Below are 22731 nucleotides of genomic sequence, written 5' to 3' on the forward strand. Positions count from 1 at the left end.
CGCCCAGTGGGCACCTCCCCAGGAATGGCCAGAGGTAGATGGATCGGCGGGGCAGTTGGAACAGGCCCTGTATGAAATAGAAGAAACCCTGAATGCATGCAGTGCCCGCGAGGCGGCACGAGCCGTGGGATGGGTGTTTCTCACAGCTCTGCTTGAGTCCAGGCGGAAAGAGCAATCTAGAGTCCAGCAAGTACTGGATGAGATGCGAGAAGAGATGCGGATACAGCAACAACATTTGAGGATTCTGGAGGAAGAAGTTCAGAGAAACCGACCCACCCCTCCGGAGATGCCAGACTCCGTCTCAGGAAGGAAGGAGAGGGAGGCTGGCCCTTTGCCCGAATTGCAGCCGGTGGTGGCAAACCAGCCTGCGACTCCAGAGATGCCAGACCCCTGCTCAGGAGAGGAGGAGAGGGAGGCTCAACCTTTGCCTGAGTACCAACCGGCGGTGGCAAACCAACCCGCGACCCCGGAGATGCCGGACTCCTCTGGCGAGGAGGAGGAGGCTGGTCTCATGCTCCGGGCCCGTCCGGTGGTGACTCAGAAAATGAAGCGGCAGTGACCCATGGCCCCAGGGGGTCTGGCTGCAGGACCACCACAGATGACGGAATTTACTACCTATCGACCATACACCCAGGCGGAACTGGTGGACTTGGGCAAACAGTTCCGCCAGAAACCAGGGGAACCCTTGGCAGCCTGGCTGCTGCGTTTATGGGACCTGGGGCTGGATGGGATTATTTGCACAGCTCAAGAGATGGAGAGACTGGCCTCCGTGACTTCACACCCATCCTTGCGACAGAGGCTGCAGAACAGCCAGCGGTATGGCCAGGGCGACCACACCCTCCTGGAGTGGATAATGGCTGCCATACGGACAGTCTGGGCTGATGCGGGAGACGTGCTGGAGACAGTAAGCCCACTGCTGCAGACGTACGCCGAGCTGGTTGAGGTACTTCGGGAATTGGGGATGCGGCAGGCCATGTTTAATGTGAATACGCGTGGTCCTGACAACGAGCATTTCACAGCAGGAATGAGAGACTTGGTATTAAAGAATGCCCCCTCATCTACTTTTGGATCCCTCATGGCAGTTCTAGCACCCTATGTGGGACGTCAGATACATGACGTCACCACAATGATAGCCAGCTTGGGAGAAGTTGAGAGCCGGCGCTCTCAGAAAGGAATACGGGTAGTTTCTGAAAGATCAAAAGGAATGCCAAGGAGGGCAAGGAAGACTCTTGGCATCACAGAACCTATAAAAGTCACCTGTAACCAAATGTGGATGGATTTAATAAGAGCAGGGGTAGATGGCACTAAAATACACGCACAGCCCAATGCATATTTATTAGAATTATGGCAGCAGCTGCGAGAAGACCAGAGGTTCACACCCATGAGAAGGACTGCTGCTCAGGGGGAGCCTGGAAGCCCCAGGCCTCAGGCGTGCGCCCTGCGCCTGGAAGACCACTTGCTGCCAGCCCCGTCCTCGGGTGATGGCCTGATATCCTTTGAATAGGGTGAGGGCCAAGGAACCCGTCCACAGGGGACGGGCGGGGACCGGAGGCCACATGTGGAACTTGCCATCCACTGGTCCCCGACTAACGTACAAAGGGTTTTAGCTCTAGTAGACACAGGAGCAGAATGTTCTGTGCTCTATGGAAATCCAGAAAGATTTCACGGGTCTACTTGTTGTATTGATGGCTATGGAGGCCAGAGTGTCAAGGTGACAGCAGTAAAACTATCTCTGGGGATTGGGCGATTACCCCCGAAAGAGTATAAAGTACATGTATCGCCCATCCTGGAGTACATCCTGGGGGTGGATGTACTATGTGGCTTATGGCTAGAGAGCACAGCTGGAGAGTTTTGCCTTAGAGTGCGTGTGGTAAAGGCAGTGGTGAGAGGACACGCTAAGCATCCGCCCCTACAACTGTCAGTCCCTAGGCGAGTGACTAATACCAAGCAATATCGGTTGCCCGGAGGCTACAAAGAAATTACAGGCACAATATCAGAACTGGAGAAAGCGGGCATTGTGCGTACTGCCCACAGCCCTGACAATTCACCAGTGTGGCCAGTGAAGAAGCCCGATGGCTCTTGGCGCATGACAGTAGATTATCGTGAATTGAATAAGGTAGTTCCCCCCTTGCATGCTGCAGTGCCTTCAGTGGCAGATTTGATGGATCGTCTGAGCCACGAGCTGGGAATGTACCATTTTGTAGCCGATCTGGCAAATGCTTTTTTTTTCGATAGATGCTGTGGACCAGCCCAGCAGCGGTGGGTAAATCGAGGCACTCTCAGGGAATGAGCGAGAACAAGCACGAGGTGGTCGAAGGAATTAGGGCGAGGGACAAGAAAGAATGACACAGACACACTCAAGGGAGAGTGAAAATCTGAGTGCGAGTTATTAAAATCAACCTTCTCTTTTTATACATTTCTGTGACAATTACCTAAGATTATTTTTCACAGTTTGTGGTAAATCATACATCAGATATGCAGTGAAACATAGCAAGAATTATTACATATTGTTTTTCACCTAAATTCCATTTAAGTACAATTATCGATGAATCAAGCACTTACTGTAATTTACTCAGAGGAGGTCTTTGTTATCCTAACCTTAACTTAAATATGACCTACATGATTTTTATTATGATCATGTTTCATGTATTTATCATAACATTAGTTTTTAATTACCACATACTGTTATTTGTTATTAGCATTTACTATAAAATCACAATGATTACTTTTTCTTAGTCATATATTTAAGCATGTTCTAAAAGCAGCTAAACAGTTTAAAGCACACAGCAGGGCAGTGCAGCCCAGGGCTATTGAATTGTAAGGTAAAGATTAACGGTGTGTGTCTCAGTGTTTTCAGGCAGTGTTTGTTGGTTGCTTATGGTGCCGATGCACAGCGATCCTTTCCTGCAACATCAGAGGGGGTCTTTTCTGCTTAACGTGAACGCCAAAGTTTATTATGCTGAATCCCCTCGGGGACTGCGCCTGTCTTAGGTCGTCAGGAGTCGCAGACATGCGGCTGGCCAGTGCCTTCTTTAGTCTGCCCCCGATCTTCCCCGTCATTGACTGTCCAGTCCAGCGCACAGGGGAAGGGGGTCTTATATACTCTGACTTATGTCTGAGTGAAAGCCTCCCTCTTTCCAATAAGTTTACGGGCGTCCAGCAACAGAGGCTGACACAGTGGCAGGGGCTGCCACAGGAGAGGCTCCAGCTCCTGCTCCTGCATCCCCCCTCCCTTTAACCCCTCCCCTCTCATCCAGAACCCCTGCCCACACCCTCCCCTGCTTTGTCTTCCCTCCCCACCTCCCCCCCAGCGCTGCAGCCCAGGCTGCACCTGCCTTCCCAGCTCTCCCCCTTCTCTGCCCTCCCCCGTTTTCTCTCTGCTTCTCTCCAGCTGCCAGCTGATCGGGTCAGGCAAGTCCATCCAACCTGAGAGCCCCAGGGCCCCCTTCGGCCTCTAACCAGACCCCTCCTCTTCCTGGGACACCTCTCTTCCCAGGCCTGCCTGGGTGGCTGTTCTGTGACTTGGCCCCCAGCCCCCAAGCCTCCCCCTTCATCTGTGACTTTAGTCTGTTGTGGTGGTGAGCTGACACCCCAGGCGTGACCTCGGTGACACTTGTGCCCCCGCTGTGGTATTGCTCCTGCCCTGCTCTATGCATGTCTATATACACACACACACACACACACACACACACACACATTAACGTGCACATCTCTAGTGTTGGGAACCGCCGTGCTGTGCTGTCCTTCTGAGTCTTGTGGCCCAACTACAAGCAAACACTGTCACCCCAGCTGCTCCCGCCAACACGTGCCACCTCCGACGAGCCTCCCTGCCATTCCTGGCCTGTGCCCATTCAGCACCCCTGCCACCTTCCTGCCCCTTCCCCGAGCATGGGGGTGCTGTCCCGGCAGCTGTGTGCTTCTGGCCGCGACCAGTCCTGCTGTCTCTTGGCTGAGAATGAAACCCACTTCTGAACAATGGGGAGCAACGTGTTGTGTGCTGGTTGTGTTCTGTGGCGTTCAGGAGGAGGGGAAGATTTAAGCATGGGGGCGCAGGGGTGCCTGGGATGCCCCAGTCCTTCCCGGGCTGCCCTGGAAAGCATCTGGATGTTAGCTGGTCTTCATCTGAACCCTGCTGTGGCCACCAGGGGTAGAGTGCCAGCCTGGAGGACTCATGGAGCCTGGTGGGGGCCCCAGAGGAACAGGGTGAGAGGAGAAATGCCTAGGCTGGAAGCCAGTACTCTGGGGTGCTGGCACCCTGCTTTCCTCCCATAAAAGTAGACCAGGTTTCCCAGTCTTGGTCATCAGAGCAGGAGCTGGCCCTCCCGGGGTGGCACGCAGTGGGTGGCACCTGTAGGGCCTGAGAGCTGAGCGGGGTTGGATGCCCTGACAGGCAGCCCCAGTGTGCACCTCGCACCCCGAAGCCTGCCCTCTGCTGGCAGGACCCACACCCAGCGCAGCCCCTGAGCCCAGATCCCAGGGCCCGACCACGTGGTGAGTTCGGTTTATTCAGAAACAAAAGTGAAACACCAGGAACCACTCCCTGGCCTTGCCTCCTTCCTCTGTCCTGGGCGATCTATAAATAAGTTTCCTCGATGTCATCTGATTCACAGAAACCTCCTCTCCCAGGGGCCACCGCAGCCTCCGCTGTGATACAGGGGCTGTCTCAGCCCCATGTACACATGTCCCAGCACAGTATGTACACCGCGGGGCGCCCATGCATCTTCCGCCTGGCCTCCACCAGCCACCCCGGCCCAGCTTCTGGCCAAGCCCAATTTTCCACAGGGTTGGGGGAGTGTGTACCCCCAAATTGCCTGAGTAAGCCATGCATCCCCTCTATGGGGACTTTTTATTAAAGAAGCAGTGAAGGCCACCTCTGTGCAAATCCGGGGTGGCCTCCAAGATAATCAGGCACAGAGGCCCACGGGACTTTTGTAAAGACAGCAAGTGGAGGCCACCCCCTTGTGGACTGCGGTGGCTTCATACCTGCAGGACATTTGAGAGGAGGGAAGGGGAGGCCACCCTTTTGCGGGTCGGGGAGGCCTCATGCCTGCGGGACTTTTGTGAGGGGGCATGGGGGGAAGCCACCCCTTTGTGCATTGGGGTGGCCTCATGCCCATGGGTCTTTTGGGAGGGGGGACAGGGTAAGCCACCCCTTTGAGAATTGGGTTGTCCTCATGCCCGCGGGTCTTTTGTGAGGGGCGGGATGGGAGAGGCCACTCCTCTGTGGATTGGGGTGGCCTCATGCCCATGGGCCTTTTGTGAGGGGGGAAGGAGGAGGCCACCACTTTGCACATTGGGGTGGCCTCATGCCCGCGGGCCTTTTGTGAGTGGGGACAGGGGAGGACACCCCTTTGAGGATTGTGGTGCCCTCATGCCCGCAGGACTTTTGTGAGGGGGACAGGGTAACCTCAAGCCGCAAGACTTGTGTAGTGAGCAGAGCCCCCCCTTAACAGGTGGGTGCCTACAAAATAATCGGGCACACATTCCCATGGGGACTTTTGCTAGGTAGTAGGAGAGGCCTCCCCTCTGCAGTTAGGGATCACCTCCAAAATAATTGGGTGCAACAAAAAGTAAAAAGAAAAAAATAAAGAAAAATCAAAACAATTATTGAGTCCAACAAAAAATAAAAAAAAAAAAATTGGGTGCAAAGGCCCGTGGGGAAATTTCAAAAGGGAGCAGGGGAGGCCACCCCTTTGTGGATCTGGGGGGTCTCACTGCTATCTCTTGGCTACACTCTAGACAGGTGTAGGTTCCCACCTGCCCCAGCTGGTATCTCTGTCTGGACTTAGCCCCCATGCCGGGCCTTCAAAATGCTGCCCCATTCCACATGGTTGGGGTAGCGTGGTGGGGGCACGTGGCTCCAAATTGCCTGATACAACCTAGGCCCTCTGCAGGAAGGCCTGGTAAGGATTCAATTGGTCATCAAGGAGCCCCTATGTTGTAGAAGGGAGCCCCCTAAATAACAAGTTGGATGTTTCTAGCTCCTTGTCTCTGGAAGTATGATTAGCCCAGAGATTAAGACACAGCCCTGACCTAAGAGGCTAGGGTCTGCACCTGTTTCCCCCTATTAGATAGGGGAGTTGTTGTACCCCTTTTTTAAGCCGAGGCATATAAGGACGACTGGGAAGGAGAGCCAAAGGACGGGGGGGAAAGCTTGGGGAACAGGGATGGGTTGGTGAGGGCCAGGTGGGGGCAGAGCCCCCGGCCCCATGCCGGTTGCCTAGACCACCATTATCTTCACCTTGTTGTCATCAGCCTGGTAGAAGAAGGGAATACACGGGCTGTTTCCAATGGTGATGACTTCCTGGGGGTTCTGCATTTCTTGAAGCAGCTGAATGATCTGCTGCACAGAGGTGTTCTCGAGGGGAGTCAGGCCCAGCTGGGCCTTGCCCTGGGTTGGCTGCACGTCGTGGACGAGGCTCACCTCACTCCGTGCTTTAGAGAGACAGAGACAGGATGCTGTGTGCCTGGCGCAGTGTGCTCCTCCTGCCTAGATGCCCGTGCGGGGCTTTCCTCACCTTGGCCGCTGGCAGCGCCAAGCTCCTTGGGGGCTAGGCATGTGCTAGTGGGCTCAGCAGCAGGGTTCTGGGCAGGGGCTCAGAGCTTCACCCGCCATTCGTTGTGCACCTCCACCAGCCACAAAACCAGTTCTTGCAGCTCTAACAGCTTCACCTGGAAGCAGAGATGCTCAGAAGCCCGCCCCACGCCCAGCTGCACCACCATGGAGCCAGAGCTCTGACTACCTTCATCTCCTCTTTGCTCTGGGCCAGCTGGCTTATGGACTCCTCCTTCTCTCGGTGCTCCTTCCTCATCACTGCTTTCTGGGTCTGGTAGAGAGCGATGTATTGTCCTAGGGGGAGGGTGTGTAAACAGCTCAGCTGCTGGGGTCTCCCCAGCCTCTGCATAACACCCCAGCTGCGGGGCACAGGCCTCCCCACTAACCGATGGTGTCAGTCTCTCCAGACATCTAGATACATCGATGCTTCAGCTCCTCCATCCAGTCCTGTAAGTCCACTTTCTCCTGAATGAGCTTGGTAAAGTGACCCTGCAGCCAGACAGTGGGCTCAGGGGCTCAGCAGTGCCGGCCTGCCCAGCACCCAGCCCGCCCAGCCCTCCGGAGAACCACACTGTAGGGTAAGAAAAAACTATCAGGCTTTTCTGCCCTCCCGCCATTTGCATAGAAGACGGAACCCTGCGGTCTGAATGCATGCCTGATGCGGGCACCTGGAGTAGTGTGTGGGCATATGTAGATGGGATTCACCTGGGCTAAGATGGGCTTTTAAGGGTGGCGTCATGGGGACGCCAGCAGAAGCAGAGAAGCAGAAGCAGAACCGAGACAGCAGAGCAGCAGAGACCACCAGAGAACACCAGAGAACACCGGAGAGCCCAGAAAGAGTGAAGACTTGCTGGGGGCTGGGAGGCCTGTCAGCCTCCTGGCCCCCCAGCACCCTTACTTGCCATGTACCTGGTAAATCCCAATAAAAGCCTGCAAAATTCACTGAGGCTTCCAGGACTCTATTCTCCTGGACCCGGTCTGCTGGATCAGAAAACCTGCCCCGTGTCCATTCCTTTCTGCCTTACAATTGGCGTAAGTCGGCAAGGTGCTCCATGCAGACGGTATGGAGCCCTCCGAAGACCGGGAGGGACTGAGGAGCAGCAGACTGTGTTTTCCTGTGACAGCGCTGGACGTGTCATGGCGGCACAGGGGATGGAAAAGGTCCGGAAGCTGCGGGATGAGACCTCGCCTGGAGGAGGAGACGCCCGAGAGGACTACCCAGTGATCCCCAAGGCAGCAAGAATCGTCAGGGAAGAAAGGACCACGATTCAGAGCTCCCCAGTGTGGACAAAGGGAAAAGCCGATGAACTTGAACTAATGGACTAACAATCCCGCCAGAAGGCGGAGGACCTTGGCAAGTTTGATATGTTTTGGGGGCCCTGGGGGAGGATGGGATTGTACACCCCCGGAGATGGGAATCTGGGGGTGGCCAGTGGGCCTTGGTGGCCAAAAGCAGCCAGTGTATTGCCCAGCAGCCAGGCAGAGGAGAAAAAGCCAACTGAGAAGGCAAAAAGCTGGTGCTAAGTTCGGGAAGCCCTGAGTGGCTGTTAAGCACTGTGTAAGCTAAAGAAGGCCAGTGAGTCTCTTAAAATCACCTGTGGGTGTTGCCCTGTTCATTGCTGAGTGAGGGTGAGGAGCTGAGGAGCCCATCTTTGGGGGACGGGCAGGGAACGTGGCTTGTGGTGGAGCCCACAGCCAAAGAGGGTCCCAAGAGAGGCCGCATGTGGCACTTGCATCCACGGATCCCCGACCCATGTGCTTGTGCAGTGGGCTGGCCTGAGTGCAGGGGCCTGCGTGTCGCATTGGTGGCTATGAAAGCCGAGTGTTGGAGTGACTGCAGACAGAAACCCCGAGGGTTGGCGATTACCCCCAAAGAGTACAGAATCGCCAACCCAAGAGTGAGTGCATCCTGGGGGTGGATGCGGTGTGTGGCTTGTGGCCGAGACCCCAGCTGGAGGGGGCCGGGAGGCCTGAGGGCTCCTGGCCAGTGACGGCAGATGCCTGAGTGGTTCCCTCTCTCGCATGAGCAGTGCCTTCGGCAGCTGAAGTGGTGGATCACGTACTGGTGCCAATAGTCTTTTGCTCCTAGGTCGGTGCCCTGCCTGGACTTATTTGTGTTCTGTTATATTTCATTGTGATATATTTCATTTGCTTTTGTGGGCCATGGCTGCAGTGTTCATATTCGTCAAGAGAAACGTGTATATAACTCGTATAGACTGTCTGGCAGGTAAAAATATCAGGCTTTTCTGCCCTCCCGCCATTAGGATGGATGACGGAACCCTGTGGTCCCGAAGGCATGCCTGATGCGGGCACCTGGAGTAGGGTGTGGGTATAGGTAGATGGGATTCACCTGGGCTAAGACTGGGCTTTTATTTATTTATTTATTTTTTAAATGAACTTTGTGAAGTCAGTCTCTCTCTCTCTTTTAAAGATTTATTTATTTATTCATACAAACACTGGGTACAGTCAGAAGCGTGGGAGGGTGAGAGAATTCACCAGAGCCAGAGCGGGGAGCAGAGCAGGCAGAAGGACCGAAGTACACTGCTGAGGGGAGCAGCGGGCGGCAGGAGAGGTCTGTGCGCCATGCGGGACCCTCCTCTGGTGGCCTGGGAGTAGCTGTGGATCGAACCGGCGGTGGAGGCTGCGGGCAGCTTCACAACCCAGTGCTCAACCGCTGTGCCACTGGGGAGGCCCAAGACTGGGCTTTTAATGGCAGCGTCACGGGGACGCCAGCAGCAGCAGAGAAGCAGAAGCAGAACCGAGAGAGCAGAGCAGCAGAGACCACCAGAGAACACCGGAGAGCCCAGAAAGAGTGAAGACTTGCTGGGGGCTGGGAGGCCTGTCTGCCTCCTGACCCACCCAGCACCCCTGCCTGCCATGTACCCGGTAAATCCCAATAAAAGCCTGCAAAAGTCACTGAGGCTTCCAGGACTCACTTCTCCTTTACCCGGTCTGCTGGATCAGAAAACCTGCCCTGTGGCCATTCCTTCCTGCCTTACACACACTCACCTGCAGTTTCTCCATGGCTCCCTGAAGGGCCTGGTGGGTCTCCCCAGGCACACTCTCCCCCCAGGTGGCGGGGCTGGGGCCTCCATCTTCTCAGGCTCCTGGTCCCATGGGGCTGTCTGCTGAGCCAGGAACTGGCAGAGCAGCTTTTGCTCCTTGAGCTGCCCGCGTAGCTGCTCCGCTCTTCCTCAGCACTGGCCAAGGCCGAGTTACAAAATGCCATTTGTGGGCCAGAGGAGCAGGGTGTCCCTGAGGGTCGGGCAGGGGGCTGGGAGGCACACCTCTCAGGGCCTCCATGGGCACAGCTGAGATTCGAGGATGGTGTTGGTGTCTGCCCACTGGTCCCCAGCAGAGGTGGGGGGGAAGCTTAATCAAAGGGAGGGAAACCAAAGAGAAGGGTGGGAGGGGGAATTTGGGGCAGGGAAGGGGCTCTGGGGCCGAGCTCACCATGGCCTCGCGGCTGTCTAGGTCGTCAGGGATGCTTAGCTTTGGCAGGGGACCCTTGTTCTCCTCTTCCTCCTTCTCCTCACTGCTCAGTCCATTTACTGTTGGGGGGCAGCCAGAGGGGCTCAAAGAACACCTGGGTTCTGAAGCAGCCCTGAAAGCCAGCAAGCTCTGCTCCCTCCTCTCTGTGCAACCCTGCGCCAGCAAGTCCCCAAAGGAGAAGGATCCAAGTTGTCCTAAGGGTGGCTTCCACTCTTGCAAACCCCTCCTCTGCTGGAGTCCCACTCACTTTCTCCAGTCCGAGCCAGGAGGTTCAGTGGGGCCGGCAGGAAAGAGTGAGAAGGGATGCTGCTCGCAGGTCTTCCTGCTCCAGCGGCCACAGGGTGTCTGGCACTCCAACTGCCCCACTTGTGTTTCCAGCAGCTCTTGGTTGGCCAACACGACCTCCATCTTGCCCTGCTCTTCTTCGTGCTGCATCCAGTTGCCAAGCTGGGTGTTAAGCAGCACCGGCTTCTGCAGGACGTCCTTCTCGTTGGCCAGCTGCTGGTAGGCGGCCACGAGCTTCTGGCAGGCGGCCATGTACTGCTGAAGGTGACTAAGGTAGTGGTCCCGCTGCTGCTGCAGCTCCTGAGCCTCTTGATATTTCTCCTCCACCTGCAGGACGCGGGGGGTGAGGGCAGGTGGCAGTTGGCCTCCAAATTGTCACTGGAACCCAGCTGCCTCTGCTAGACGCTACCTCAGGGAGACCAGTAGTGACCATCACTACTGACCAGTGCTGCTCAGCACTCCTGGTGACAGGGGATTGGAACCCTACTTGTACTTCTGGTGGACAGTACCTGGCTGAGGTAGACACCACTTGTGGCTACAGTAAGCTCCGTTTCCCGTTTGTAAAATAAACTGGAAGGTGGTTGTTTACAGAGGCTGAAGTCTCTTGCAATTGTGCACATGGTTGAGAACCACAGTGATGAGTCCCCTACCGGGCACTATCCTTCCATTGGCTCTAACCTGTAGGCCCCTATCGTATGGGGTCTGTATTGCTCCAGCCTTTGGTTTTGACTTTGGGTCTTTTTGGCAGCTCTCTTGTCTTAGAGCCTGGGCAGGTGGGTGCCACCGTGGCCTATCCTGGCATCCCATTCATGCCCTGTGACTACCCTTTTCAGTTGGGATCCCAGCTGATGTCAGAGACACAAAGTGTTAAAACTTTCTTTGTGAGTTGCTGGACAACACCAACAACAAACAGCTCTTTCAGACACGAGGCCTGGAGTCTTTGGTGCTGCTTTCCGGTGATGTCAGACACAGGACTGGAGGCCCAGTCTCTGACAGAGGTCTTCATCCTCTCTTCCTCCCACAGAGGTTGGCTACTGGATGCTGCTTGTCTTCTTTCAGCTTCTGGCCCTCCTTTCTTCGGAGGCCAGGAACAGAGTCTTCCCCTTCTTTCTTTGGAGGTTGGAACGGAGCCCCTCAGCTCCCTCTAACCCTGGCTTATATCACTCTTCAGGGTGTCCCAACATCAAGTCTGAATGGACCATTTTTCTTTTTTTGTGCAGAAGAACTGGGGTATTGGCCAGAGGTGTAGAGTGAGCAGAACAGACAGACTGACTGAAACACACCGGGGAGGGGAGCAGCTGGCAAGGCAGGAGAGGTCTGCTGTGCCCTGTGGGTCAGATCCCAGCCAGGGATCAAACTCAGGCAGTAGTGATGATGGGTGCCGAGACTTAACCCCTAGGCCACCAGGGAGGCCCTGGACCATTTTCATCCTTGGCTGACTGGACCATTTAGCACCAATCAGCTCATAGCTTCCACCTGATTGGTCCTGCCCATAACCCAGGAAGCATGCAGAAAAGGGCAGTTCTGAGGAGCAACTGCCTCAACAGACTTGTGGTGGAGCAACAGAGCGGAGACCACTGAGGCAACTCCCAGATCTGCACCCACAAAGGGGAGGGGACAGGCACTGTGGGACTTTGCCACCTGCCCAGGCCCCTTCCTTCAACTGCAGCAGAACTGCTTTCCAGTGCTCTCTGAAGTGAAGGATGCTGAGGCTCAACCCTGTTCAGTGAAGCACAACCCCGGAGCCAAGTCTGGAACCAGGATGTCTCCACGTCTCCTCGTCTCTCCCCTAGTGGCTCAACCTCCAGCAGGGCAGGTGACCTGCAGTCCCGGGGAACCCACCACTCCATGTCAGACCCTGGGCACAGGTGGTCACGGACCTGGCAGGACTGCAGGGTCACCAGTGCCCCCCAGCCCTGAGTTGGAGCTACCTATGTCCTGGCCTAAGGACCTTCCTCCCGGAGGCCTCCGAGCCCTTCCCAGCTGGCACAGGACTTACCATCTCCTTCAGCTCTGCCAGCTTCTCCTGCAGCTGGCTGAGTTTTGAGGCCAGCTCCAGCCTCCAGACCTTTCAGAGCCAACTGCTCCCTCAGTTGCCACATCCCACCTTGCCACCTAGCAAAGTGTCTGCTGCCAAGGGTCCATGGGAGATGGGTAAGTGTCCAGTTGATCTGCTTCCCCCCATCCCTTCAGTTTGAGTCTCCACAGAATTTCCTTCCCCAAGGCACCTGTGCACCATCACCACAGTCCCCTGTGCACCTCCCTCCTTCCCTCTGATGCCTCTTCCTTCTCCTCTCCTGCAGTATGTCTCTGATTTATAATTGTCTGTTTTTGTTTTGTTGTCCTTTGTATTGCTATTATTTTTTTTACACTGATGTCTTATTAGGCTCCCCTATATTCCTGTTATAAGTAAAATCATCCTATATTTTTCTTTTTCCTTCTGTCTTATTTCACTGAGCATAATTCCTTCTAGCTCCATCCACATTGCTGCAAATGGCATGAGTTTATCTTTTTTTGATTGCTGAATAATATTCCATTTTATATATATACCACATCTTCTTGATCCAGTCATCTGTTTTTGGGCATTTGGGTTGTTTCTGGTTTTACCCATTGTAAATAGTGCTGCAATAAACATAGGTGTACAGGTGTTCTTTTGAATCAATGTTTTTGTTTCCTTTGTGTAGATTCCCTGGTAGTGGAATTGCGGGGTCATATGGTAGCTCCAGTTTTAGTAGACTGAGGAAACTCCAGACAGCTTTCCATAGTGGTTGGACCAGTTTGCACTCCCACCAGCAGTGTAGGAGGGTTCCTTTTTCACCACATCCTCGCCAACAGATGTTGTTGCTTGTTTTTTTGATATGTGCCATTCTTACTGGTGTAAGGTGGTATCTCAGTGTGGTTTTGATTTGCATTTCCCTGATTATAAGGGATGTTGAACATTTTTTCATGTGCCTGTTGGCCATTTGCATTTCCTCTTTGCAGAAATGTCTTTTAAGTTCTTCTGCCTGTTTCTTGACCGGATTGTTTATTTTGTTTTTGTTGAGCCGTGTGAGTTCTTTGTATAAATTTGTGATCAGTCCCTTATCAGTTGAATGGAGTGCAAAGATGTTTTCCCAATCACTGGGGTGTCTCCCTATTTTAGTTAATGTCTCTTTGGCTGTACAGAAGCTTTTCAGTTTGATGTAATCCCAGGTGTTTATCTTTGTCTTCACTATCACTGCTTTGAGTGATGTCTTTAAAGATATTTCTGAGATGTATGTCTTGCAGTGTTTTACCTATATTTTCTTCTATATATTTTATGATTTCAGATCTTATGTCCAGTTCTTTTATCCATTTTGAGTTGATTTTTGTGCAGAGTGAGAGGTAGTGTTTAGTTTCATTTTTTTACATGTGGAGGTCCAGTTTTCCCAGCACCGTTTATTGAACAAACTGTCCGTGTTCCATTGCATATTCTTTACTCCTTTGTCAAAGATTAGTTGTTCATAAAAGTATGGCTTTATTTCTGGGCTCTCTATTCGGTTCCATTGGTCTGTGTGTCTGTTTTTGTTCCAATACCAAACTGTTTTAATTATTATGGCTTTGTAGTATAGCTTGAAGTTTGGAAGGGCGATACCTCCTTTCTCCTTTGTTTTCATCAGTAGGGCTTTGGCTATTTGAGGTTTTTTGTGGTTCCATATAAATTTCATCAGTATTTGTTCTATTTCTTTGAAGAATGTCATTGAGATTTTTGTTGGAATAGCATGGAATCTTTATATTGCTTTTGGGAGGATGGCCATTTTAATAATGTTATTTCTTCTAATCCATGAGCAGAGACTGTCTTTCCATTTCTTTGTGTCCTCTTCAATTTCTTTTAACAGTGTTTTATAATTTTCTTTGTATAGGTCTTTCACCTCTTTTGTTAGGTTTATTCCCAAGTATTTGATTTTTTTTTGTTTCAATTATAAAAGGGATGGTGTTCTTGATTTCTCCTCCAGATTGATTGTTTATAGGAAGGCTACTGATGCTTCTGTGTTGATTTTGTATCCTGCTACTTTACTGAACTGGTTGATTATTTTGAGTAGTTTTTCTGTGGAGTTTTTAGGATTCTCTATGTATGTTATCATATTGTCTGCAAATAGTGATAGTTTTACTTCTTCTTTCCCTATTTGAATTCCTTGTATGTCTTTCTCTTGTCTTATTGCCCTGGCTAGGACCTCCAGTATTATATTGAAGAGCAGTGGTGAGAGAGGACGTCCTTGCCTTGTTTCTGATCTTAAAGGAAAGGCCTCCAGCTTTTCGCCATTGTGAATAATATTGACAGTTTGTTTGTTGTATATGGCTTTTATCATGTTAAGGTATGTTCCTTCTATCCCGAGAATTTCAAGGGCCTTCATCATAAATGGATGTTGGACTTTGTCAAATGCTTTCTCAGCATCTATTGATATGATCATATGGGTTTTCTTTTTCTTTTTCTTGATGTGTTGGATTACACTTACCAATTTTCATATGTTGAACCATCCTTGTGTCCCTGGGATGAATCCCACTTGATTGTGGGGTATTATTTCTTTGATGTATTGTTGGATTCTGTTGGCAAGGATTTTCTTTTTTTGTGCTGTCTTTGTTTGGTTTTGGTATTATTGTAATGTTGGCTTTGCAGAACGTATTTGGTAGTATTCCTTCTTTTTCAATTTCTTGAAAGAGTTTGTGTAAGATAGGTACTAATTCACTGCTTATTTTTTGGTGGAATTCATTTGTGAAACCATCTGGGCCTGGGTTTTTGTTTTGGGGGAGTGCTTTGATCACTGCCTCAATTTCACTGCTTGTAATTGGTCTGTTTAGTTGTTCTATTTCTTCTTTGTCCAGCTTTGGATGATTATATCATTCAAGGAATTTGTCCATCTCTTCTAGGTTGTTGAATTTGTTTGCATGTAAGTGTTCACTGTAATCTCTGATTACTCTTTTGATTTCTACTGAGTCTGTTGAGATTTCTCCTATTTCATTTATAATCATATTTATATGTGTTTCTCCCATTTTTTCTTTGTGAGCCTGGCTAGAGGTTTGTCTATTTTGTTTATTTTTGCAAAGAACCAACTTTAGGTTTCATTGATCTTTTGGATAATTTTTTTTTAATTTCCAATTTGCTTATTTCTGCTTTGATTTTTATTATTTCCTTTCTTCTACTGGCTTTAGGGTTTTTTTGTTGTTCTTTTTCTAGCTCTTTAAGATGTGAGATTAGGTTGTTTCTTTGAATTCTTTCTTGTTTCTTGATGTGAGCCTGGATTGCTATATATTTTCCTCTTATTACTGCTTTTGCTGCATCCCATACATTCTGAAAAGTGATGTCCTCCTTGTCGTTCAACTCAAAGTATTTTTTTAATTTCTTCTTTGATCCCCTCATTAGTCCAGTGGTCTTCCAATAGTATGGATTTCAATCTCCATGAAGTGGGAATGTTCCTTGTTTTCTTTTCATGATTTATTTCTAGCTTGATGTCTTTATGATCAGAGAAGATAGTTGGAATGATTTTGATCTTTGTGTATCTGTAGATGTTTGTCTTGTGGCCCAGTATGTGATCAATTCTGGAGAATGTTCCATGCACACTTGAGAAAATTGTGTACTCAGATTTCTTTGGGTGCAGTGTCCTATAAGTGTCTGTCAAGTCCATGAGTTCTATGTCTTTATTTAGGGTTATAGTCTTTGTTTTTGTCTCATTGATCTGTCCATTGGTGAGAGTGGGGTGTTGAAGTATCCCATTGTATATGTATTTTCTTTCATGTCTGTTTTCAGAACTGATAATCATTGTCTAATATATTTTGGTGCCCCTTCATTTGGTGAGTACATTTCAATGAGTGTTATATCTTCCTGATGTATTATCCCCTTGATCATAATTTAGTGTCCGTCTATGCATCTTTTTACCTTTTTTAATTTGAAGTCAATTTCAACTGATATAAGTATGGCTGTTCCTGCCTTCTTTTTTGGTCCATTTGCTTGTAGGATTGTTTTCCAACCTTTTACTTTCAGTCTATGTTTATCTTTTGTGGTTAAAATGTGTTTCCTGGAGACAGCAAAAGGTTGGATTTATTTTTTTAATCCAGCCTGCTACTCTGTCTTTTTATTGATGAGTTTAATCCATTTACATTTAGAGTTAATATTGATATGTTGGCATCTGTATTTGCCATTTTGTTTGTCTTTTTTTGTGATTTTATTCCTTGGTTTGTTCTGTTCTTCTTGTTCATTCCTCTGTTGGTTGTGGCTTTAGGACTTGTAGAATTTTTTTGGAGTGGTGGTTTAATTGTAATGAATTTCTGGAGTTTCTGTTTGTCTGAGAAGGCCCATATCTTTTCTTTGTAGAGGAAGGAGAGCTTTGCAGGGTAAAGTATTCTTGGTTGGCATTTGCTGTGTTGAAGTTTGCTGAATATGTTACTCTATTCTCTTCTTGTCCGTAATGTTTCTTTGGGGAATTCTGAAGGTAACCTGATTGGTTTTCCCTTTAAAGTTATCTTTTTCTTCCCCTTGCCTGTTTTATTTTTTCCTTGTCTTGGACTCTTGCAAGCTTTACTATTTGGTGTCTTGCTGTAGTTTTCTTTTCATTGTGGTAATTGGTAGTTCTTCTCGCTTCTTGTATGTCTATGTTCGTCTCCTTTTTCATACTAGGGAAATTTTCTTCAATTGTCTCCTTGAATAATTTCTCTGTTCCTTTGTCTCCTCACCTTCTGGAATGCCTATAACTCTTATGTTTCCTCTCTTCATGGAGTCTGATAATTGTCTAAGAGTATCTTCATACTTCTTTATTTGCTCTTCTATCTCTTTTCTTTTGACTCTTTTTATTTCTGTACCTGAGATAGTACTGATCCATTTTTCCATTTCACCAATTCTGTTTTCATTGCTTTTCCCAGAGTTGTTTATCTCCTCTAGTAATCTTTTAATCTCCTGTGTTTCTTTTCTTTCCTTTCTTAAGGTCTCAATTTCATTCTTCAGTGATTATTTGTCTCAAATCATTTTTTTCATTTTTGTTTTCTTTGTTTTTGATCATGATGAGCATTAATTCTCTATCTGATAGGCCGAGAAGTTCTTCCATGTCATTGCTGAGCTCTGGTGACTGTATTTCTTTTTGTGGTGTGTCCTTCCCCTGCAGGCTTGCTTGGTTATTTATGTTTTCTTCTCCCTGTTGTTTGCTTTCAATTTAGTTCTATTCATTGGGACATGTGCCACTGGTGTTGGCGAGCATCTCTTTGGAGTGCTCCTTTAGGGGTGTCGGAAACTGTTCACCAGACTGGGATTAGCACTGGTAGACCAAAACTCCACCAGAGTGTTGATGCTGTGTTGCTGGGCACTGTCCCTTACAGTTCCCTCCCTCTGTATTTATTTAGTTCCAACAGGGAATCAGTTAGTTGGTGATTTTGTTCTGGTCATGAGGTGGCACCAGAGACCTGTCCTTGCTGACCTTTGCTTTTTCCCAGTGGTTCTCGGCTGGCCTTAGACTATTTGTAGGTCACCGTGGAATCCTTGTCTTCCTCTGATGGCTCCCGGAGCCGCTAGATCACCTCTGTGGTGATTTCTTCACCGTTCTCCACAGTTCCCATTTGTGGGGTGTGGTGCCTGAAATAGTTCCTCTCTACTCAGTTTCCCACTTGATCTGTAGTTTGTTCTTGCTGGTTTTTTTTTTTTTCCCTCCTTTCCGTTGGTCGGAGAGAGCCTACTCAGTGGGTGGAGGAGGGTAGCAGAGTTCTGACTCTTTCCCTTTTTTAAAAAAAAAAAGAAATAATAAAACTTCTCTTTGGCAGAGACTAAAAGTCTCTGTCTTGTGGGGAAACTCACTGTGTATGTGAATGGGGGAATCTGGTCAAAGTTTTCTCGGACATGACCCAAGAACCCCAACTGTGAACCCAACACCTCTCCAAAATATCACTCCTCACCAATGTCAATGTTATAAAAACAAGCAAAGTCAGAGAAAGAGTCAGCAAGAGGCACATCGAAGAGAACTGGCTCTAACTGAATGAGGCAATTTGGATTATCGAACATAAAATGTACATTAGGAAGAAGTAATGAAATTAAGCACAGAGTTTGGTAATTGTGTCAATATTGCTTCATTAGCTGTAAAAAAAATACAAAAAAAATTCATGTAAGATGTTAACAAAGTGGAAATGGTGTGGAATAAATAAGAACTGTACTATCTTTGCAACTTTTCAATAAATTTAACAGGTCTGCCATACATCCTTTCAAGGGGGCTCTGGAACAAGGAGCCACAGAGAGTGGCTCGGAGGTGCATTAAAGCCAGTGGGAGCAGCTCCACCTAGGATTTGCGGGCTCAGTGGAGAGTTTGGCTAGGTGGTCTCTGGTCAGACCATTTACCCGTTCTACCTTACCAGAGGGTTGTGGTCGGGAGGGAATGTGTAGTTTCCAGGTGATGCCCAGGGAGGAGACCTGTGGAGTAATCTTTGAGATAAAGGCAGGTCCATTGTCCGACTGGTAATGGTGTCCACCATAGTAAGAAGAGGGTGTTATCTGCGTTAGGGAGTGGAACACCCGTGAGGCCTAGCAGGATGGAGAGTTGAGGATTGGGAGAGGGAGATGAGAGGATCTTTGACAAAGAGAGTAGAAATCTAACAGACAAGAGGGTGATGGAGGGGAGAGAGCCTGGTGAATGAGCAGGTCCTGGAGCCGATGTGGAGAACTAACATGTACAGGTTGGCCCAGTGTGGGTTTTAAGGCCTGTCTAGCGAGACGAGCAGCTGCCGCAAGTGCACGCAGGCAGGGCTGCCATCATCTTACTGTGGGATTCATTTGTTTAGAGAAATAAACAACTGGTCACTGGACTGGCCCAGGTTGGCCCAGAACCCCTAGAGCAACCCCCTGTTGCTCATCTGTCAATAACAGGAATGGCTTTCCCGGGTCTGGGAGAGTGAAGGCTTATCTCAGAGAGCTTTTTCTGGATAAAGCAGAGCAAACAGGGTGTAGAAACAAAGAAAAGCATGATCATGATCACTGGGCCTACTATGGGAAGGATCCATGGCAGTAAGGGAGAGCTGGTCCACGTTTGGATGTCCTGGCCCCAGCTTCGGCTGACGAAGTGTCAGTAGAGGGGCCTTTGCTGGTCAGATGAGCAAGCCCATGAATGTGTTGGAGGGCGGGGGAGACACCTGAGTACACACGATTTCTCACCAAAATCTCTCTCTCAGACCTTCAACACTTTCTTTTGCTTGCTTTCTTTCTAATGCCATTTCATTTTACCCATCCTGCTTTACATTATCTTAAGGCCCTTCAGAATATCCCTCTTCCATACATTTCTTTTTTCAAACACACATACCTCACCTCACTTGCATTTACCAGACTTAGCAAAACCTTAGTTTTAGAAGGGAATTGAACACCGTCTAAACAATGATGAAAAAAGGTAGATAGCCACTGTAGCTTTTCATTCCTGTATCCAGTGATTTAATTGGCAGTGAATGTTGTCCAAAGCCTGCATCTGTGAGGTGATATTAATGTTTCCAATTTGGCTAAGGTCACACTGCGGGGTTTGAATCCAGGGAGGAGGAAGGGTGGGTGGCCATCTGGAGAGGATTTTTAAAAGGAGAAATTCCAGCTGGGCTGACACTGTGTCAGAATCCCAAGCTGCAAAATCCCTTCTGCACGTACTCCACGACGAGTTGCAGCTTCGGTCCAGGGGACACTGGACACCTAGTTGTGCTCGCTGTGGGACTGAGATTGATCATAGCCTAGGCTTCGTGGAGCAGGAAGATGTGCGGATTTTCCAGCTGAGCAGGTCATGGTGGATTAGGGCTGCTCTGTAAATAACCTCTGCCCACCTTGGAGAGTCCCGTTTGGATTCTAATATACTGGTCCCAGAGTCTTTCTTAAGGGGAGCTAGAGAGCCTCTCTATCTGCTCCTTGCAATCTGCACGTATTACTACCTGGACCTAAGCTTTTGCAAGAGCTCCTGCATCCTCTGCACCATCCATGTGCCCAGGAGTGAGCAGCAGGTCTCTCCCACCAAGGGGGCAGTACCTAAGATGGGGGAGAGTGGTCCAGGGTTCCACGCCTCTGGCCCTGGGGCCTCTGGAGGCTCTGCCCACACAGCCCCACACCCCTCTTCTGGTCCTGTACCTGCTCAGCTCTCCCCAACCCCTCCACACCCCACCCCTCACCCGCTCTGCTCCCCTCCAGGTGCTTCACCAGTTTCGTTGCCTGCCTGGCCCTTCACCTGCTCTGCTCCAGGGACATCTGTGCTCCAAGGACATCTGTGCTGCCCAGACTTCTGTGCTGCAGTCCTGTGAGTCTCATGCTACTCCTGGCCCCACTGAGTGGGCCCAGCCCCTGAGCCTCTCCAGAGCCTCAACCTTCCCTGGTGTACTCCTGTTCCCCATGGCCACTGAGTGGTTGTGCTTTGGGGGTGGAGGTCTTCTGCCGGGTATGGCGCTATTTTCAATCTTTGTTGCTCTCCAGTTCCAATGCTGCACAGCAGCAACAAAATTCCAGGATAATTTCTAATACCCTATCTCTGGCCCTGATGATGGCTGAAGGGGCCACTGCACTGAAAGGCCAGCCACGTCTTGGGGGAGGTCTTAGGGTGGTGCTGGAGGGCTGGGGAGCTGGACAGATTGTGTTGGCCCTGCTTTCCTGGTCCCTCTCCAGCTGGGGGCCTGTCTCAGTGGTGCTGCCGTGCTCCCCAGCGTCCTCCAGCTGGAGGACTGACACCGAGGTGCTGCTGTGCTCCCTGGTGTCCTCCTGCTGTGGTCCGACCACAGAGGTGCTGGTGTCCCCCCAGGCGTCCTCCAGCTCTGGGCCTAGCGCGGAGGGTCTGCCCTTTGGGGTGTCCTCTAGCAGGGCGCTAGGACCTGCAGCAGTGGTGTGCTCCTGGGCGTCCTCCAGCTCAGGTGCCTGGCGGAGATGACCCTGTTGCCCGGGGTGGCATCCTTTCCCCTCTTTCGGACTTCCTGCTTTCGCAGGATACCTGGCCTTCGGGTATTCCCCAAAACCTCAGGCTGCAGGAGGTGGGGTGGGGGCATCCTTTCCGCTCTTTTCAACTGGGTACTTTCGCAGGATAACTGGCTTGGGGTATTCCCCGAAACCTCAGGTTGTGGGGGGTGGGAGGGCAGTCCTTGGAATCGGGGTCACCAGGCTCCCGGAAGGTGATGTGCCTCGGCCGCTCCTCCCCCTCTTCTTTGTGGTACTCCTCCCCCTCCTGCTTCCTGGAGCGGAGGATCAGGTAGGTGGCCATGACCTCATCGTACTTGTTAGCGTCAATGGCCTCCCGAATTTCCTGCCTCTGGTAGCCCAGGCACTCCATAGCTTTGATTATGGCTGAGTCCTGGGGTCTGAGCAATGGCTCGCTGAAGGGCAGGAGTCCCTCGCTCTTTCTGCTACCCAGGCATGCTGTTGGATGCTCTCCAGGGGGCGGCGCCTCCAGGGGTCCTGTGCCAGCATTTTGGCCAGCAGGTCCCCGCCCTGGACTGTGAGGTAGGAGGTCAGGTGGACGTTCCCGCCCAGGACGCGCTCCCTGATCGCCCTGAGGCTTGGCACCCTGAAGGGCAGTATGCCGGTCACAATATGCCCAGGCTCCACACGTCCACCTTGGGGCCGTTGTACCACTGGCCAAGGTAGACCTCGGGGGCCCTGTGTTCTGGGTGACAGCAGCATGTGCTTAGTGCCTGGGGGAAGCCTTGGACGCTGAGCCAGAAGTCTGCCAGCTTGACTTTTCCTTCTCAGATCAGCACAACTTTCTCGGGGCCTCACATCCCGGTGTGCAATGCCCTTGGCATGGTAGTATCTGAGGGCCACGAGGATCTACTGAAAGAGCTGGCAGGCCACGCTCTCCTCCAGGTGCCCACGCTAGCTCAGAAAGTCCTGCAGGTCTTCCCCCTGCACGTACTCCATGACGAGGTGTAGCTTCGGCCCAGTGTCCACCACCTGGAAAAGCTCCACGATGTTCGGGTGATAAAGGGCCTTCATGCACCCCATCTCGCGGGCCAGGAGGCGGAGGTCGGGCAGCTCGGACTTGCGGACTTCCCTGATGAGCACCTTCATGCCCGTGAGCACGTGCAGCGCCAGCATAACCTTGGTGTGGGTTCCCCGCCCCAGCGCCCGCAGCGCCTGGTAGCTTTTTACTTTATGTCCCTGGGGACTGAGGCGATTGCACATAGCGCCTATGCACTTGGACTATGCAGACTACACTCACCAGCCCTGACTGTGCTCACAGCCCTTGCGCTACCTCCGCTGACAAATGACTCTCCTACGATATTAACAAATGGACTAGTATTAATAGTACTCAAAAAGTATTCACTAAACCTCACTAAATACTAACAATGCTAACTTAACTCAACCCGCAATACTAACTTCACTAACCTTACTAGCAATACTAACTACACTACAAATAAATAAAAATACACAATCAAAAAAATTACAAATGAGACAAAAATGTAAA

General features: G+C 50.5%; 1 protein-coding gene across 1 annotated transcript; it reads right to left on the reverse strand.

Annotated features, from left to right (window-relative positions):
* Positions 1 to 6541: 6541 nt before the first annotated feature.
* Positions 6542 to 22448, reverse strand: LOC119251243 (golgin subfamily A member 2-like). Its single transcript, XM_054698114.1, is given in 8 exon segments — positions 6542 to 6672; positions 6744 to 6850; positions 6943 to 7063; positions 10092 to 10107; positions 10296 to 10698; positions 21426 to 21499; positions 22180 to 22217; positions 22329 to 22448. Coding segments are annotated over 8 exon segments (954 nt in total). The 3' UTR covers positions 6542 to 6597.
* Between the last annotated feature and the right edge of the window lie 283 nt (positions 22449 to 22731).

Source organism: Talpa occidentalis, unplaced genomic scaffold (genome assembly GCF_014898055.3).
Source record: "Talpa occidentalis isolate TD23 unplaced genomic scaffold, MPIMG_talOcc4v2.1 talOcc4.2, whole genome shotgun sequence".
NCBI classification, from domain to species: Eukaryota; Metazoa; Chordata; class Mammalia; order Eulipotyphla; family Talpidae; genus Talpa; species Talpa occidentalis.